This window comes from Phocoena phocoena, chromosome 1, assembly GCF_963924675.1.
Source record: "Phocoena phocoena chromosome 1, mPhoPho1.1, whole genome shotgun sequence".
Taxonomy (NCBI): Eukaryota; Metazoa; Chordata; class Mammalia; order Artiodactyla; family Phocoenidae; genus Phocoena; species Phocoena phocoena.
This window is the reverse complement of record NC_089219.1, coordinates 152,812,114-152,832,462: the sequence shown is the minus strand read 5'-3', so window position 1 is coordinate 152,832,462 and position 20,349 is coordinate 152,812,114. Positions and strand designations below refer to the sequence as shown.

General features: G+C 37.1%; 1 protein-coding gene across 6 annotated transcripts; it reads left to right on the top strand.

Moving 5' to 3' along the window:
- Nucleotides 1-882: 882 nt before the first annotated feature.
- On the top strand, nucleotides 883-19,587 carry MDM4 (MDM4 regulator of p53). Of its 6 annotated transcripts, XM_065881712.1 has the most exons (10): nucleotides 883-960; nucleotides 2,660-2,734; nucleotides 5,105-5,238; nucleotides 6,250-6,305; nucleotides 9,904-9,971; nucleotides 10,659-10,758; nucleotides 13,672-13,832; nucleotides 15,105-15,254; nucleotides 16,965-17,045; nucleotides 19,015-19,587. In XM_065881712.1, exons 1-10 carry the CDS (start codon nucleotides 883-885, stop codon nucleotides 19,585-19,587), a joined length of 1,476 nt encoding a protein of 491 aa, XP_065737784.1. The 6 variants fall into 6 exon arrangements, with proteins under 6 accessions (XP_065737784.1, XP_065737794.1, XP_065737802.1 ...); XM_065881722.1 differs by lacking the exon at nucleotides 15,105-15,254; XM_065881730.1 differs by lacking the exons at nucleotides 2,660-2,734; nucleotides 5,105-5,238; nucleotides 6,250-6,305 and having other exon boundaries at nucleotides 9,933-9,971.
- Nucleotides 19,588-20,349: the final 762 nt, after the last annotated feature.

Here is a 20,349-nt window from a genome sequence, read left to right as displayed (position 1 = left end):
CTGGACTGCCAGAGAAGTCCCCAGGCTCTGTTGATTTTTTTATTTATAAATTTCACTGACTTTTGTCACCTTTTTACTAGAAAAAGTTCTGAAGGTAAACTCAAGTTTATTTAAAATTTTATTTTCCTTCTCTATAGCTTTTTTTTTTAAGGACAAAAGTTAAAAGGTGAAAAACTTTAATTAAACCTTACCCTTTATTTCAGTTCATGCTATATCTTTCCTTTGATGATGTATGTCCACCTTGGTTCAACCCATTTTATAGGTATTTACTCTTTTTAGGTATTTACTCTTTGGGCTTGGCACATTTTAAAAGCTGCTTTAACTGATACTGAATATTTTGACTCTGACTTTCCTGTGGTCTCTTGCCAAGACATGTTGCAACATGTTGCAGAGGTTTTCCTTGGTGCTCTTGGAGTCTTTATTACTTAATCTTGGTAATTCCCCCAGCCCTGCATCTGTCTCCTAGGGGGTGCTCTTGAGCACTGTCCAAGAGAGGAGGAGATACCAGAGAACTGGGGAGGTAATGATTGCAGATTTCACTTTCAGCTAAAACAGTTTACTCATTATCATCAGTGTAGAGGTTGGAGCATGCCTGAACCTGTTTCTCTTTCAGGCTTCACTTGAGGGAAGTATAGATGGTTCTTACTCTTAGTGAAGCTCCAGTTTTTTGCAGGATCTGAACTAGAAAGTGATCAGAAGGGTAACAAGAACCTCAGCATGGGTACATTGCACTTGTGTAGGGTGCTGTGATATATGTGTTTCTTTTACTTCTGCTGGTTGCTTTTTTTGTAAATCCTAAAGAGAATTTTCTACTTTAGAAGAGATTTTTACAATTTTTTTCCTTTTAGATTTATCAGCAGACTTCATTTCACCACTGCCAAAATGACAACATTTTCCACCTCTGCCCATTGTTCAACATCTGACAGTGCTTGCAGGATCTCTCCAGAACAAACCAATCAGGTAACTTATTTTTAGGCATTCCTATTTTTCTTTAAGTTTTTAAAAATTAAATTGGGTCATGTAACTGACTTCACTGACTGTAGGATTTCATTCAGAGCAGAAAAGATTCCTTTTTTAAATGTCATATTAGGGAAACTAGTAAACAGTATCAATGCTTATAAATTTGAATTGATCATTGATTAAATAAATACTTGGAGGTTACAGATTGCTCGAAATGGCACATTTTAAACACCTATCCTGTTTTAGGATATGGATGGCTAGTGGAGGATTTGGGGCCAAGTTATATATTCGTCTTCCTTCTCACTTCATTGTATATAGTTTGTTTTCTTTAAAAATCAGTTTTAAATTGTAAATATAGTAAGTGTATTCTTATAAAAAATTCAGTCTTTATCATGTGTTTATAAAGTATTTATCTGTAGAGACTACTTTGATCATCTCCTCCCTTCTTCTGCCTAAGTCCCTTCCCCCTGAGATAACACTATTATCAATTTGGTGTGTCTTGTTCCAGATCTTTTCCTCTAACATAAAATACATAATTTTGTTTTGTGGTTTCATAGACATTGCACCATATGTATATTATGTACCTTAATTTATGATAAAGATGGAATTTGATTTGATGGGGGAAAACGTGGCTTATGTAATAAATGGTTTTGACTTAATTGGCCATCTCTGAAAGGAAGCAAATGAAGACCTCAAACCTTGAACAAAAACAAATTCCAGAGAGATAAAGATTTAAATGTAAAAAGTGAAATGATAAAAAATATTAGAAGAAAATTTAGGAAGTATTTTGAAACTTTAGAATAAGAGAGACCTTAAATAAGACAAAACCAAGGAGGGACTTCCCTGCTGGTGCAGTGGCTAAGGCTCCATGCTCCCAATGCAGGGGGCCCAGGTTTGATCCCTGGTCAGGGAACTAGATCCCACATGCATGCCGCAACTAAGAGTCCGCGTGCCACAACTAAGTAGCCCGCCTACCACAACCAGTGCAACCAAATAAATAAATATTAAAAAAAAAAAAGACAAAACCAAGGAGGCTGTAAGAGGATGAGAGAGACAAATTTGATCATATAAAATGAAAAAAATTAAATTCTGTGACTAAAGACAGACTGTATAATCAGAGTCAAGAGATGGCAAACAGAGTCACTATTCCTTGTATGTATATACCACATCTCGTTTATCCATTCATCTGTCAATGGTATTTAGGTTGTTTCCATCTTTTGGCTATTATGAATAATGCTGCCATGAACAGCGGTGTACAAATATTTGTTTGAGTCCCTGGTTTTGGTTCTTTTGGATATATACCTAGGAGTGGAACTGCTGGGTCATATGGTAATTCTATGCTTAACTCTTTGAGTAACTGCCAGACCGTTTTTCACAGTAGCTGCACCATTTTACATTCCCCCTAGCAGTGCTCAAGGGTTCCAGTTCCTTTACATCCTCGCCAACACTCGTTATTTTTTTTCTTTTCTTTTTTCCTGTTATTATAGCCATCCTAGTGGGTGTGAATGTGCTGCCTTTTGAAAACGTGATTTTTTAGGAAGTTAACAAGTAATAGACTGATCTTCTGTAGTTATTAGATGCTAAGTATGAACCAGGGTTTGTTAAAAAAAAAAGTTTAAGGAGATTTGTTTTTCCCTTGGGGCTCAGAAACCAGTCTAATTGAAATGTAAATAGCAAATTTATTTTATGTTTATATCAGGTACGACCAAAACTGCCACTTCTGAAGATTTTGCAGGCAGCAGGTGCACAAGGTGAAATGTTCACTGTTAAAGAGGTAAGCCATCAAAGAAAATTCTCAGCTTAAAGGAAAGCTGAGAAGTATAATAGAAGCCTATGAATGTATAGTTCTGAAATCAGGCCTAAGAAAGGAAGTTCTATTCCTGTGGTACTGGAGAGGCATCTTTTGTTGTATTTTAAAGACCATCGAGGGACTTCCCTGGCGGTCCAGTAGTTAGGACTCCGTGCTTCCACTGCAGGGGGCATGGGTTCGATTCCTGGTTGGGGAGCTAAGATCCAGCAAGCCGCATGGTGTGGCCAAAAAAAAAAAAAAAAAAAGACACTGTCTATGATTTACAAGATATGCTGTGAGGCAGGAATTAAATGCAGTAGTTTTTCATTATAAATCTGTCAGATACTCTTTTGAGCACTGTGAGTTATTTTAAACATGCATTTAAATAACTTATTTAGTTTCTAAAGTTTTCTTTTAACACAGAAACAAATTGAATTCTTTAAGTGGAAAAGACTCAGTATTAAAATGTTAATCTCTTTGAACTGCTTGGATTTAGTAGGGTGAAGATCGAACCCTTCTTAAACAGAGGAAACAAAATTCTCAAGCTTCTTTTTGACTTTTCATAAAAGCTGTTAGCAATGCTATGCTCCCGAGTCATTCTACCTCTCAAGGAAACAAATCTGGAGGCATTTCAGATTTTCTTGAATACTCATATTTCTTTTATCATTTTAAATTAAGTTTGTCATTTTGGACTTTGTATCTAAAATTCTGGTAAGACTTTTTTCCAAACTGTTATTAAAGTGTGGATTTTTATATCAATAAAGTTGTTATAATGCATTATGCTGTCTCCTTCAGTAGCATGGCAGAGTTTGCCTGAGTTAAGACAGAGTTAATTACATATGTTTTATGGGGGAAATGTTGGACGGAGTCAGTTTACACAGTAAGCTCTTTATTATGAATCTTGACACTACTTGGTGCATAAAGAGGAATTTCCTAGTTTTTTATTTCTAAATATCGGTTATCAGTATGTGCATTGAGGCAATATGGTATAATGAGAATAGTAGCATATAGAAATTCAGAGTAGTGTTTTGGAAGATCTTGTTTTTTTTTTGCGGTACGCGGGCCTCTCACTGTTGTGGCCTCTCCCGTTGCGAAGCACAGGCTCTGGACGTGCAGGCTCAGCGGCCATGGCTCACGGGCCCAGCTGCTCCGCGGCATGTGGGATCTTCCCGGACTGGGGCACGAACCCGTGTCCCCTGCATTGGCAGGTGGACTCTCAACCACTGCGCCACCAGGGAAGCCCCAAGATCTTGTTTTGTATACTTGTAGTGGATTTATTTTTTTCTGGAAGTTGGACAGACATAAATATAAAACTTCCAGGACATCCCCGGTGGTCCAGTGCTTAAGACTCCATGCTCTCAATGCAGGGGGCACAGGTTCAACCCTGGTTGAGGAACTAAGATCCCGCATGCCGCATGGCATGGCCAAAAACAAACAAACAAACAAAACTTCCTCCTGTTTCTTATAGTAGGTGTTCTTTCTCATCTTATTTTTCTCTAGATATTTGATTAGATATGAGAGCTCCGTTAATATTGGGACATGTTGCCTGGGATGGATGGGAGCCTAAGAGCATCATTGCTTCAATATAATGGAAACAGTATTAGGAAAATTTTTGTGCAAATATCTTATAATTCTTGGGAAGTCAGGGCCTAAAGATAAAGATAGCTACTTTGGTCCGTTTGTGATCTGTGATAAAATTATTACTATCATTAAATGAACTTAACTATTAAGCAATTAAAAAAAAAATCTATCACCTGGAGGAAAATCTATCACATGAGGAAAATTGGATAACTTAAAAATTTTGAATCAACAGCTTGTGTGTGTTCCCTCCCATTTTGTGAACTCTGTGAAAAAGGTCAGGTAGACTAAATTTTTATTTGATAAACACTTAAATTCTGTTTTATGTACTTATAGTGCTAATGGCTTATTACCATTGTACTTCATTTGCCAAAAAGACTTAAGTGAACATACATCAAAGCCTATAGTAGTTATGTGCCCCTGGACTTGGAAAATATTTTTATGATCCAGGCAAATTTAAAGTTTATTACTTCTAGTAATAGAACAGACCCCTTTACTTGGACGGGTGAGAACAATAAGGGGATACTAAGTAAATTCACCACTTTTTCTCATTATCAGACTGGTACATTTTTATTCTAGAAAGTAAGGGTCTGATAGATGAACCGAGTAATTGGGGGCAACTGCCCTTTTGTAGGACCCCTTACACAAGCACTGACAGTCATGTTCATTATATGTTACCTCTTTCTCTAGCGAACTAACTTACCTTATCTCCTCATTTAATTTGTGTTTTGGGCAGCAGCTGGACAGATCTCTTCATAGTATGTTATTCCCATGTAGGTCATGCACTATCTAGGCCAGTATATAATGGTGAAGCAGCTTTATGATCAGCAGGAGCAGCATATGGTATATTGTGGTGGAGATCTTTTGGGAGAGCTACTAGGTCGTCAGAGCTTCTCTGTGAAAGATCCAAGGTAAAAAGAGTGAGGGTTTGTTTATCTTTTCGGGGTGCTTATACCTAACCACCTAATCTCCATAGGTTATTAATGGTTATTTAATCTTTTAGTCCACAAAATATTTGTTGGGCCTACATATATCAGGTGATTGCGAGGCACTGAGAACGTAGTAGTGAGCAGCACAGTGTCTAATTTTATGGAGCTTAAAGAGTAGACACTCTTTCCCATCTTAATCGAATTATCACATCAATACATGGTAAAATTATATTATGATAAGTGTTACATAAAAGAGGTACATGAGGCTGTGTTGGAGGATGGGATTTAGGGTCTTAGGGGTGGAAGAAAGGTTCCTTGAGGAGGTGATATTTGAGTTGAGAGCTGAAGGATAATTAGTTAGAGGGAGCTGGTTGAAGGAGAGCTTCTGGCAGATTGAACATCATGTGTAAAGGCCTAGGTAGGAGGGAGGTTGATGTGGCGAGATTAGAATTTTGTGAAACAGTTGTTATAGAGAGGAAGAGTGAGCTGATGAGAGAAATGTAGAATTGCTGGGCAGTTTGAGGTTAACGATGGGCTTCATAAGAATCATATTAGAGCTATTCTTACCTGTTGCATGGCATTCTCCAGCTGCACAGGGTATATGGTTATTAACTTACACAGTCAAAAGCTAATTAGTAGTTGAGAAGTCATTGTTCTCATTCTCTCTATAGTTTTGTGATGACTGTTTCTTCTAAGACTCCCACCTCCATTTCCCAATAAAATGTAAAACTTAGTTCTTAGAAGGAAGTAGTCTTGAAGGAAATCTCCCCACTTGGGTTACTGTTAGCTTATGAAATAAAACGTAAATTAGTTTTTTTAAATGGTTGCAGAGTAACACAAGGGCTTGGGTATTAACATGTTGATGCTTAAATAATTTAATAAAATCTATTCTGGGGAAAAAATTCTGCCTCTTCATATGTTATAGAGAATGTTGGGAGATGCCATGTTAATGGAAAACCAGGGGATTGATTTTTAATTTTATCTCTTTGACAGCCCTCTCTATGATATGCTAAGAAAGAATCTTGTCACTTTATCTACTGCTACTACAGGTATGTCTCATTATATTTCTTCAGTCTTTATCACAATTTTGAGTTCAGGGGGGCAAATCATGGGAGAACAAGGAGGATCAAGATGGAAATTGAATGCTGTCTTGGCATGACTGGGAGGGATACCTGTCACACAGAATGTTACTACTGTGTTATTTGACTTTTCATTGTGAAAATTTTCAACTATAGTGAAAATAGAGATTAGTATAATTAATGCCCACCTCTTAGATGTAGTAATTGTTAATGTTTTGCCATATTTGCTTCATCTACACAGGCTTTTAAAAAATCTCTAACAGATAAGGACATTTTTCCTTCAAACACAACTACAATGCCATTATTACACCCAACAAAATTAATCATAATAAACAAAATAAACAGTAACTCCATAATACTATCCAATAGCCAGTTCATGCATGGTTAACCCATTATTTCAGCAATGTCTTTTTACATTTGGCTTATTCAAATCAGGATCCACACAAAGTCCACACTTTGCCTTTGGCTGATATGTCTGTTAAGTATTTTTAATCTATAAAACTTAACCCTCTTTTTGTTATGTCATTTGTTTGTTGAAGAAATAGATGATTTGTCTTGTAGAATTTCCCACATTCTAGTTTGCAGATTGTATCCTTGTGATGTTGTTTAACATGTTTCTCTGTCTCTTCTATTTTTGGTAAACAAATAGTGCTTGGATAGATTCAAGGTTAAATGTTTTGTTGAGAATGTTTCATAGGTGGTGCTTTATATATCTGTTGCATCACATCAGAGCCCTGTAAGGTCTACCTGTCCCTCTTTCAGTGATGTTAAGATTCTGTGGGCTTATGTGGTGTCACCCTGATCCATCTTATAAAGATCCCCCCAAGAACTTTTCACCTAAAGGTTTTAACTTTCTGTTATTTGAATGCCAATTTGTCTAACCTTTTGCTTGATTTTATATCTTTCAAATACTGCCCTTTGAGTTTAGTTTATTAGTTATGTGCAGGAAACTGGCTGCTTTGGGGTCTGAAGTATGGTGTGTTAGAGATAAGTGAATAAACTGGATACAACTAAAATGTAACACTCTCACTCATTTCCAAATAGTGAAACTTTCTTCTTTCTCCATTCCTACATGAAGCCATTTTGTGAGTTTCAAATTAGATTTTAGGTAAGGTTGTCCTTTGAAGAAAGCCCAAGTTTGTAATCCCTTTAGATAGGTTATTTTTCAATAGTTTAGTGAAACAAATAGTTTGAAAAAAATCCATTCCTAATAAAGATTTACTCTTTAAAGTGAGAGCAAAGAGACTTTGCTCTCATATTGAAATGTGAGTTTGAACTTACAGTGAATTTTGAAGCCTCTTGGTTTCACTGAGCCATTTGCCCACTTCACTCAGCTGTAAATTTCTGTTTGAGAGGGAGGGCCTTGCAAATGATACAGCATTTTTTTGAAATTCAGTCACTTGTGAAATAGTATGGTTTTCCAGGGATAGTCACTACAGGCTCGAAATACACAGATAATTTTATATTTGCTTATCTATTCTTTCACTAAAATTTGCTCTCTGATTGATGTGTTCTCTGAATATCTAGAGTGGGTATAATTTTCACTTTTTTTTTCTCTCATTTTCTTTCTTGCACTTCCTCAGCAGAATTTAACATGCCATATATTAAAGTGAACATTTCTGTAGCAAACATTTCAATTTATCCTCATAACAACCCTGTGAGGAAGGTCTGGAGATGAAGAAACTGAGGGCTTTTTTTTTAATAGAATGAGTAACTTGTCCAAGATGAGATGCCACTGATAAGGGATAGAGCAGATATTTGTGACTGTCCAGTCCTTGCTCTTTCCTTTGTGCCACACATTGATGTCTCTTTAACCCTTGCTAGTAACAGAATTTGCCTCAATTAATTTTTTTAACACATTTAAAAAATCTGAACATTAAATCTTTGAAACATTTTCTTTGTTCTTTATCACTTTGAAATAATTTCACTTACAAAAATGTTATAAAGATATTAAAAAGATTTGCATATACTCTTTACCCAGATTCCCCAAATGGTAACATGTTACCTAACTGTAGTGCAGTGATCAAAACCAGGAAATTGTCCCAAAGTAATTTTGAGTGGTTGTCTGTTCTGGACTTGAATTTGCATTAGTACTTGTGGTTGGCCATCTCCTGATCTTCATAGATTGGGTTGCATGTGTTTTATTTGAAAGGCAAATGAGAAAAGCACCTTCCATATCAACTATCTTATACCTTTGCAAATGAGATAAACCTTTTATTTTGACGATTGAAGAAATGAAGGTGGTTCTTTATAAATCATTTCTCCAGATTTCCACATGTATTTTAATAAAATGAAATATATATGACAAATTTTGTATCTATTTTAAAATTTCCTTGAACATTATAGTTTTCTCCGATAATTTCTTTTTGCTTCAAATAGTTTTAACCTAAGGTAGTATATAGAACTAGAAATGACAGTAATCAAATTACTTTATTAAAGAAATGCTTCACTGCATTGTATATTAATTGATCTTGAAAGATTGCTGTGGTCAGAAAATGCTGGCTCTTGAAAGAAACTCTCAGTATCTCCATTTTATCTATAAAAATACTTCTAGAAATAATGCTGTTTATAATTACAGTTTTGAAAGTGTTTGCTTTGTGCCAAACAGCTCAATTGTCAGACCAGTTGTAGGATCTGTATTCTTTCTCTGGCAGTCTTTATTGGATGAGGATGGCATTTTCCATAAGTGTCTTATTTCTGGACCTGATAGTAGCTGATGAACCCAATCCATGATAGACTTAACTTGGGTGCATATAGTTACAAATAGCCTCATATAATGAGTGATCCAGGTTATTAAATTTTCTGCATCTTTTTTTTCCTGTAGCTAAGTTTTCCTCTTCTTTTCTGCTTGAAAAATTTTCAAGGCCTTGAAATACATTTTTCTCTATCTAAGAAATTCTCTCAGGTTATTCCTTCCTTTGCTTCTTTTTATTGGCCTTGAGAAAAACTTTACTTCTTCCTTCTTAGGAAATGTTTATAGAAACTGGGAAAAACAAGACTGGTTGATTAAAAAAACTAATCTATATTCAGGGGATGGGAATTTAAACTGTGAAATCATCGTTGACACTTAGAATGCATGAGGATGCTATTGTGTCATAAAGCAAGTGGGAAAAATCCCAGATTTTTAGATTTCATAATACTGTATAGCTTTAACACTTGAAAATAAAAATTAAATTAAAAAGCCAAATTTTTTTTCTTATTGTTAACAAGTTAGGCAAATTTGGAAACACACCTATAGGAATAGATGATAAAATACTCTCCATTATTCCGTGCTTGGAATCACTTTCTGTATTGAATTTGAAAGTGTGCTATGGAAGAACATTTTTTAGTCATTTTTGATTTTTCTTCAGATTATATTTTGGTAATATATTTTGAAAATAGCCTCTCTTGATCTATGCCATTTTTATTAGTTTTCATTTTTCCTTTCCTTTTGGATGAAAGCCTTGGCCGGTCAGAATCATCTTTAGGGACCAAACCTGGCTCCAGGGTTGTTTGCTGAGGTCCTTTTGGTGTGGAAAGAATGGTTATTACCAGGGAAGGTTTTCCTTTTGTTTTACTTGCTATCCAGATGCTGCTCAGACTCTCGCTCTCGCACAGGATCACAGTATGGATATTCCAAGTCAAGACCAACTGAAGGTAAAATCACCACACGGTGACTTCTTTTGTTGTACAGAGTGGCCCCTTCTCTGTACCTATGATCTTGGACTCCCAAGACCTTTCCCTGAATGCGGTAAGAATTTAACAAGAAAGGTTCTTGGGAGTTCACAGACTAGGGACAGAGTGAACCTTCTCTGTTCTGCCCATAACAGAGTTCCAGTCTCTGAATCTTTCCTTGGGATGTAGCACTTCTGATCTACAGTTCTTCCAGTTGCATTTTCTTAGGGTTTGTATGTGCCTGTGTGTGTGATGATGTAGGTATGTAGGTGTCTGAGGAAATTGCTTTATTAAATTTTAACAGGCTTGTTGCAATTAAGTTCAGGTCAGGCCATTTCTTAAAGCTTCCCCAAACCTGGGAAAACTTTATGATCATCTTGGTATACGTTCTTTTTTTCTGAATTATGCCTAATTTTGTGTAGGCTAGAGGCTTTATATTGATAACCTGTTTTTAACAGTAGACTTTGGCCTTTTGTGCAGATTTTTTTCCCCACAGTGGGTTGAGGAGAGGTTGCCTTTATTTGATGACTGTTGTGAACTCCAGAGTTTTCCTTTCTTGTGCGTAACCCATTGTGTCGCACACTAACTGGTGAGCCAGAATGGAACTGCTACATCCCCTGGTCACAGTCATTTCTACTGCACTGAGAGACACCTTTCCCTTCTTTTCAGCAAAGTGTAGAGGAAAGTTCCAATTCCAGGAAAAGAACTGAAGAAGGCAATATTCCCGCACTGCCTACCTCACAGCGTAAATGCAGAAATTCTAGAGAAGGTAAGTTTTGGATTAAGGCTATGTAGACCTTTCTTTTTTTCTCTCTGTTTCTCTCTCTCTTTCTTATTTTTTGGTGGTGACTTTCATTTTTTATTAATGTTTATTTATTTATTTATTGGGTCTTAGTTGCAGCACGCGGGATCTTTCATTGCGGTGTGTGGGCTCTTTGTTGCAGTGCGCAGGCTTCTCTCTAGTTGTGGTGCACAGGCTTATTAGTTGTGACACGCAGGCTCTAGTTGTGGTGCACAAGCTCCAGAGTGCGCAGTTTCAGTAGTTGTGGCGCGCAGGCTCCAGAGCACGTGGGCTCTGTAGTTGTGGCACGTGGGCTCAGTAGTTGCGGTGCACGGGCTTAGTTGCCCTGCGGCATTTGGGATCTTAGTTCCCCCACCAGGGGTCGAACCGGCATTCCCTGCATTGCAAGGCAGATGCTTTTTTTTTCTTTTTTTTTTTTTGCGGTACACGGGCCTCTCACTGCTGCGGCCTCTCCCGCTGCGGAGCACAGGCTCTGGACGCGCAGGCTCAGCGGCCATGGCTCACGGGCCCAGCCACTCCGCGGCACGTGGGATCTTCCCGGACCGGGGCACGAACCCGTGTCCCCTGCATCGGCAGGCGGACTCTCAACCACTGCGCCACCAGGGAACCCCTGCAAGGCAGATTCTTAACCACTGGACCACCAGGGAAGTTCCAGTGGTGACTTAGAAATAGTATCTATCCATATTAAGCACTAGCAGTAATTAAGGCCGTTATAGAGAACTCAAAAAATAGTAGTGCTGTCTCTTTGTATGTCAAGTAGTGGGGGCATATGTCATACTTATTTTTCATTCTTTTCCGAAAACCTTTTTTTTTTTTTACCCTAGTCACCACTGTTAACTTTGAAGAAGGTGGTAGTTCTTTTTTAGCAACATGTGATGACTGGATGGAGCAAGACCCTTCCTTTAGCTAGCATGCTAACAGAAGATAGCCGCACATTTATCAGTTTGCCACCTGGTAACTCAGCTGCCTTGGCCTTTTAAATCTTGGCATCCCTGTTATACATTTGATCTGGTTAGAATTTTTATTTTTATTTGTCTGCTTGAGGCAAAGGCTAATTTTCATAGATTTTTTTGAAGTTTGCAAAGATGGTAAAATATACTTAATATCTCACAGCCAAGAATGAGACATAAGAAGCCTAGTACCTCCTTTGCCCTTGGATGGTAGTCATTAGATCTTTGCCATTCATATTAGATATAGTATGGTCAGGTTAAGTGAGTTGATCAACATTTTGGAAGTTTTCCCCACACCTTACTTCATAAAGCATTTCCTAAAAATTTTCCTGCAAAGATAATGTAAAATCATAAATTCCTCAAAGATATTATGGCACGATGGTTTCTAGTATAGGTACCTGACTCACACTTGCAAAATTGGCAGGTTAGACCTCTAGTAACATCCCAGAAAATTATGCTGCTGAAATTATTTTAAATGATTAAATTAAAATTTAATCTGTTTATCATGCTGGATTGTCTTCTTCAAATTGCATTTGAATATAAACTGAATTTTGGACTATCTAGTTATGTTGGAGCTTATTCCAGTCTGCATGGTATTAAATGTGTAATTTTGTTTCTTTAAATACAGGTGCTGGCTTATTTTCTACTCAAAAGGCTGTTTAGAATATAAGAACAGCCAATTCAAGAGACTCAATGAAGTTTGTGATGTAAATTTTGAGAAGAAATAGCTTAGTATTTTCAGGGAGGTGTACATGTAGAAAGGACAGAATTTTTATATGTGGAAAGAATGGCCTCTTTTCATTCCCTTCCCAAGAAGTTATAGAGCTTGAATAGTTGAAGATAACTTTAATGTGGCACCCTCTCAGGAATTAGGTTTCTCATAATTTCAGCAATGAGTAAGTAAAAGATAGTTGAAGTTTCCGTGAGCACAAGTATGCCTTTTAATAGGCAAGAACAACATAATTTGTAAGTAGAGAGGGTACCTTTTGTTTTGTCAGGGATCCATTTATTGCAGACATTTTTTCAACCGTATGTGTCTTAGCACATTTAAATACCTCGGTTGCCATTGGCATGCCTAGGGCATTGGGAAGAGGTAGAGGAGAGTAAGAAAGTAGGAAAAGAGGAAAGCACAACAAAAAAGATTGGACATGGGAAAGAAGGAAAAGAATTTCATGTGGTAGCAACAAACTTATGTTTGTAACTCCCTTGAATATCATCTAGATGTATAACACGAGATCTTTTATTGAGAACATGTGGGCCCTTAATATGTTTTGGATTTGCAATATTTCTAGATTTTAGATGTCTTAACTCCAAAAGAGCCTATTGATCCAGAAAGGACACATGTATATATTTATTTGGACAGCCTAGAGTTCAGTGTTTCATAGTGGTTGTTACCTATTAAAACATATGAATTGTTGAGAAATGTCCGAAAATATGTGGTACCAGTGAGACTGCCTTGGCAACCTTGTGATTGCCCATTATGGTCTGTACCACCTTGTTTCTATCTCAAGGCTTGGGCCACTATGCCGTCATCATTTGCAGTCCAGTGAATCAAGCTATTGTCAGGTATCATGTACTGGAGCAAGTCATTCTTCAGTTATTACAGTGGTAGGGATGTTTAAATTGCCAATAAGTGACCATTTAGATATCCTTTTATTGATAGAACAATGTCATTGTTTGGACGCTTTCAGAGTTTATATTCCTTGATGAATGATCTCTAGTGTCATTACTTGCTAATGAAGCCTAAAACCGGGGGAAGGAGATTTGGGCTCTGCCACTGAGACAGGTATTTGACTTCTGATTCTTTCTTACTGGGAAGAGCAATTTCTTTTTACCTCTCTTACACAAGAGATTGTAAGTATTATAAAGAGAGTCTTGATTCTTAAGTGTTGTGTACATAGTTACCATCCTTTTCATTTGACTTTTGTAGATGAAGACTTGGTAGCAAATCTAACCCAAGATGAGACGTCAAGACTGGACCTCGGGTTTGAGGAGTGGGATGTAGCTGGCTTGCCTTGGTGGTTTTTAGGAAACTTGAGAAATAACTATACACCTAGAAGTAATGGCTCAACTGATTTACAGACAAACCAGGTGAATTTCACATCTGAAGAGGCACTTTTTTTTTCTTTTGAAAGAGTAACATTCTTGGTTACTCTTGAACCATACATTACATCCTCTAAGAATTCCCATTCAGTGCTATGACTTTTAAGTACCATCTCTATGCATGTGTTGCCCAAATCTGTATCTTCAGTGCTGACCTCTCTCCTCAGTGCCCAGCTTCCATATCCAGCTGCCTACTCAACACTTAGATGATCTGACATTTAACATGTTCAAAACAGGACTCTTGATTTTTTTTTTTAAACTAACACTCCTATTCAGCGTTTCCTTTTTCATAAGTCTGCCTTCCACCCAGTTATTCCAGCCAAGTATCAAGGGATATCATTGATTTCATTCTTTCTCATATACCACATTCAGGCTATCAACGCTTTTTCTAGCTATACGCTTTTTATTACTTTCACTGTTACAGCCTAATTCAGGCTATCACCATTCTGCTCTTTTATATTCTCCATTGTACTTCTCACTTTGTAAAACTATTATTTTATTTTGTTTATGTGTTTGTTGTCTGTTTGACCCCATTGAAATACAGGTCCAGAGCTTTTGTATTATTGACCACTCTATTCTGTTGCCTAGATAGAAGCAATAGGCAGTATCTGACACATAATAGGCAATTAGTGAGTATTTGTTCAGTAAGTGAGTGGACGTATAATAATGGCAAAATAATAAGTTGTCTCTTATGAATATTGTAGAAAAAACACGTCATAAAATGTCCATTGATGAATGTAGAAAGTTATATTTAAAGTTAAGAATTAAGAAAGAAGTGTTATGTACCAACTTTACCTCAAAAAAAAAAAAAAGTTCAGAAAGAAGACAGAAGGTTTGAATTATCATCAGTATTTCTCATATTTCTTTGGTAAACATCATTGACTATTACAGGAAAGAATATGTCACAGTTAATAAAAGTTTTCTAGGTCCTCAGAACGGATTGTAGTGGATAGATTCTATTTAGTTGAGCAACTACGAGTTTTTAGCTTTTAAGCACTTTAGTGCTGTTTCTCTGGTGTTAATGCCTGATTTACTGTTAAAATAGAAAATTCCTTGCCAGGTGCTCTTATGTCCACCCATTAGTTTATACGTAGTAGCTGCCAAGTAGATATTTGTTGAATGAATACATATCTGTAGAAGAAAGGCTAGGCGTTCTTTAGAGATGTGTGAGGACATTGAGTTTTGGCTTCATTTACTTGGGTTCAACATCTCTAATAAACCTCTGACTACAAAAACTCATGTTTGTTTTCTTTATATTAGGATATAGGTACTGCCATTGTTTCAGACACCACAGATGACCTGTGGTTTTTGAATGAGTCAGTATCAGAGCAGTTTGGTGTTGGAATAAAAGTTGAAGCTACTGATCCTGAACAAACAAGTGAAGAAGTAGGGAAGGTGAGAGACAAAAAGGTATGTTGTGGAAAAATTTCACATTGATTGGATTTACATGCATATAGTATAATCTTTTCAGATCTGGTGACCCGACCCTGTGCTGCTTTGTAGAACAAATGACTCATGTAATCCTCCCTCCCCCCCTTTTTTTTTTTTTGCGGTATGCGGGCCTCTCACTGTTGTGGCCTCTCCCATTGCGGAGCACAGGCTCCAGACGCTCAGGCCCAGCGGCCGTGGCTCACGGGCCCAGCCGCTCCGCAGCATGTGGGATCTTCCAGGACTGGGGCACGAACCCGTGTCCCTTGCATCGGCAAGCAGACTCTCAACCACTGCGCCACCAGGGAAGCTCTAATCCTCCCCCTTTTTTAAAAAATACTTTTCCTATATCCAGTTTCAAGGTTTACATTAAGTTAACCAAGCCTGTCTTAAAAATAGGATAGGCCTTCATGGGTAAAGCACCTAGTTTGTTAGAAGCAATAAGGTACCCTTTTCCTGCTTGTCTAATCTCCCATTGTGGAGTTTTTTCTTCTGGAGACCTTGCTTTGCTAACAAGGCAAAGTTCTAAATGGCCACAAAATCCTGTAGGGCAAAAAAAAATCTTTATTTCTTAGACTTCTCAGTAGTTTCCATACCTGCTTTATACCTAAATGGAACTAAACAGATGAGCTCTTCCTACATATTTTAGAGTTTAAATAGGAGGAGGGAAGAGAGTTAGAATTCATAGTACACATGGTGTAAGCACACCAAGATGAAGAGTCATATAGGCACATGCTCAAGTCTCAAAAAGCATTGGGCAGCAGGTCCAGTGCTGACTTGGATGAGAGTCACAGTAAATACCCATTGAATAAATACTGCAAAAACCAGACCTAAATTGGGTCATTCTTTTAATTTAAAGGCTTTTCATAGTAATTTGGGTCCCTGGAGGGTATTCTGATACGTTTGTGGGAAGCAGGTAGATACTTGGTCTTTGTTGAGCTAGTTATTTTTTGGTAGCATTAGGAGGGAGTACAAGTTATTAGAATGAAGACAGAGGTGACATTGGAAACTTGTATAGAGAGAGATGGGACTTAAAATACTTGAACTTCTGTGAGAAGGTTGCTATACAGTGGTTCATAATTGTATCATAATTGGTTTCATTCCATTCATTGGATCACAAAACTGGGATTTTAATTTTTAGAATTTTAAATTTCAGAATTTAAAAGACGCTTCCCACATTTCTTGACTTTTTTTCCTGGTCCATGGGCATGTTTTTATAGGACAGTCAAGAGTATCACATAACTAGTTTTACTTTTGAATATGAAAAGTAAAATGTACTTTGTTTTCATTCTTCACATCTAATTTTCTCATTTTATATGGTGCTTTTTACTTCCATTTTCTCATGTAATCCTGTTTTATTCTTGTGAATGCCTACATAGATTCTCAAGATAAAAAATTTCCCCATTTAATAATTTATACTCTGATATTGTTTATTTAAATGCATAAATTTGGGAGCCCTCTCTCTTCTGAATGCCAAAGATATTTGGTAACCCCTCTGGGTGCTTTATTCTACTGAAATGTCAACTAGGTATGTACGGAATCATGTCTCATATATAAGCAGTTTCCTTTTTAAGTGCTAGTGTTGGGAGAAGAATGTGAGTTTTAAACTGAAGCTCTTCTGTCTTTTTTGCTCTCAGGTAATGGCATCTAAAATAGGTAAACCTTGCTAATAAGATGTCTTTGCTTTCTCAGGTGATTGAAGTGGGAAAAAATGATGACCTTGAGGACTCTAAGTCCATAAGTGACGATACTGATATAGAAGTTACCTCTGAGGTATGAGTTTCTAGTAAAAGAGCTGTTTTACACCACCCACGTCTTCAGATGTTAATGTTCCAGCAGTTCACTTGTGTTGAAGAATGCCATATCCCCCATTTCTATCTACCTTTCCTAGGTAGAGGTATTGGTTTCTTTACATCTTGTTAGATTTTTTATTGGAATTTGAGAAGAGAAGGGGATGAGTTGATCTAATCCTCTCCCTGCCTTGAAAAGGGATGACTTAAATGCCTCTCTGTGTGCCTTTCTCCCTGCTTTCAAAACTCTTGGGACGTTATGCAGTGGATACACAGTTATTCAAAATAGTCCTGTACTGCTTTTCCCACTAAACACCTCTCTGTAATCCCAAAGATAGGCCTATAAGCTATCTAAAATTCTTGGTCAAGTATAATACTTTCAGTGCTTTCTTAAATAGAAACAAATGGAAAATGGCTTAACTTCTACACAGGTTTATATTAATGGGGGGCTGATAAATGAATATTGAGTATTAAGCTGTTAGATAACAGGTGTGGATTTGTCACCAATTGGCAACTCAGGTTGAGATTCAAATGTATACCTTGCTTTTCTCTTTTCATGCTAGTTCCCCATTTCCCTTTTAGTACTTCCTCAGCTAACTCACTGTGGGAAGAAGGGTGGTGGGGGAAGGATAAGGAGGGGATTTTACATTTTGCTGTGTAAGGATATAAAAATTTTAGGTTGTCTCTAGTGTTGATCCTTCCCCCTAGCTCACGCCCCACCACTGCTGACCATTATGGTAATTCACTGCAAATTGTTTGTGCATAGCTAAGTAATAAGGTGAGATATATTGGTCCATTAAGTGTTCTTGACCATAATACAAGTAGCAGAGATAAGTGTTTCCATCTTCATCAGACTTTTGAGGCTACTTGGGCCCAGAAAACCTATTAAGCAAATAGACTATATTTCATCAATTCAGATATGCCATGGAATTTAATAAGCCCTATTATTTTATGTACTACTAAAAAAGAAAAGTGATGCCAATTAGACTGTGACAAACCATCAATTATGAATTCCCGATCTTTGAAGTCCCTTTGGGTATTTGTATAGCATTTCAGATGAAATCTGAGGATCTTAAACTGGCAAGAATGTTCTGAGGCTCTCTGGAGAACATCCCAGTTTAACAAATGGTTGTGTCCCTGCCTCTCAGTATAGGCAGTTGAGTTATGACTTCTAAACTTGAAGTGCTTGGCCTTCGTTCTGAAAGTAATCGAGTCAGCATGTGTCAAGTCATGGATCCTGTCAAAGCCAGGCAATTATCCGCATTAAATACTCTTGACTTGTTCTAGGTAGCTACCTGTGAATTAAGAAAGGCATTTGAAATTCATTGAGCTCTGGTATCTCCTAATTTGAACATGGAGAAGTAGGAAAAGAATTATTTGGCATTCAAGGACAAGAACATTCATTTTTCAGAGAATGTGATTTAGGCACACAATTAGCTACCTATGATCCTGAGAGCAGTGAGAGAGCATGAGTAAATGTAGTAGTTTTCAAATTTCATTTTAATTTCCTTTTTGACAAATTTTATAACATTTCTTAATTAGTAGGAAAGAAAGAGTATTATCTTTTCTTCATTCTTTAGCCTCTTGCTCAATAAAAGAGTAAGTTATACAAAGAAAAATGACCTAAAAAGAAGGCAGTGGGGAAAAGCAAACGATGTAAATTCTACCCAGACTAAATAGAAAGCTAAAATGATTTAACTTTTTTTAAAAGATTAGCTACATCAAATGTTGGCTTGAAATGGCAGTTATGTCACTATCATTGCAAAACTTCTCAAGACTTATTTACACGTAGCCATAGACTTTGTTCAAGTTCTTAGCTAGACCACTGGTGTGGAGTGTCTGGATTCTTACTAGCTTAGTGTGAGATGATGAGAATTTGGCCTGCTTTCCCTGTTCCTCAGCATCATGTTCTCCACTGAGTGAGTATTAATTGGCTGCACTTGTCTTTGTAGGATGAGTGGCAGTGTACTGAGTGCAAGAAATTTAACTCTCCAAGCAAGAGGTACTGTTTTCGTTGCTGGGCCTTGAGGAAGGATTGGTATTCAGATTGTTCTAAGTTAACCCATTCTCTCTCCACGTCTGATATCACTGCCATACCTGAAAAGCAAGAAAGTGAAGGAATTGATGTTCCTGACTGCAGAAGAACCATATCAGCTCCAGTTGTTAGACCTAAAGATATATATGTAAAGGAAGAAAACTCCAAACTTTTTGGTCCCTGCAACTCAGTGGAATTCTTGGATTTGGCTCACAGTTCTGAAAGCCAAGAGACCATATCAAGCATGGGAGAAAAATCAGATAACCTTTATGAACAGAGAACAGGTACAGAAAACATGGAGGATTGCCAGAATCTCCTGAAGCCATGTAGTCTGTGTGAGAAAAGACCACGAGACGGGAACATAATTCATGGGAGGACAGGCCATCTTGTCACTTGTTTTCATTGTGCCAGAAGATTAAAGAAGGCTGGGGCTTCATGTCCTATTTGCAAGAAGGAGATTCAGTTGGTTATTAAGGTTTTTATAGCATAGCTGAATCAATGAGTTGCAGACAGATATTAACAGGGCCTGGTCATATATCAAAATGTCAGTATTGAGCATCTCTACTCAGTGTGACCCATTTCATACTTTCATTTATTCATGGAAACATTTGTGCTGTAGGACGTATTTTTGCTTCTAAACTTATATGGAATTTGATAATAAGTTCTTTCGAACTAGATTATCAATTTGGAGATACCATTAACATTAAAAGAGAAGCTAATCACTTCATTCTGTCTTCAAAGATGAGGATCTGGCACTTCCCTGGTGGTCCAGTGGTTAAGACTCTGAGCTCCCAATGCAGGGGGCCTGGTTTGATCCCTGGTGGGAGAACTAGATCCTGCATGCCACAGCGAAGATTCCCACCTGGTACAGCCAAATAAATAAGTAAATATTTAAAAAAAGGAAAAAAAAAGAAAGTTATTAAAAAAAAAAAAGAAGATGAAGCTCTGGGAGGGAGCAACTACCAGTACAAATAGAAATACATTCATTCTTTCATTTATCAGATTACTTGAAGATTAATCATTTCTTTAGTTAATTTTATTCCTTACTCTTCTTTTCTGTTAGGGAATGTTCTTAGGCCTCAAAATCCAAGATGGCTATTAGAAAAATATTAAAGCTAACAATGAAAAAAACATAAATAATTTATGTATAAAGTAGATCACTTTATGTTGCATTGTTCAGAGGAACCAGTATTTTTGTAAAGTGCCTAGAACAGTGGTAGCAAACATTTTTTGCTAATGTACCTCAAAAGGA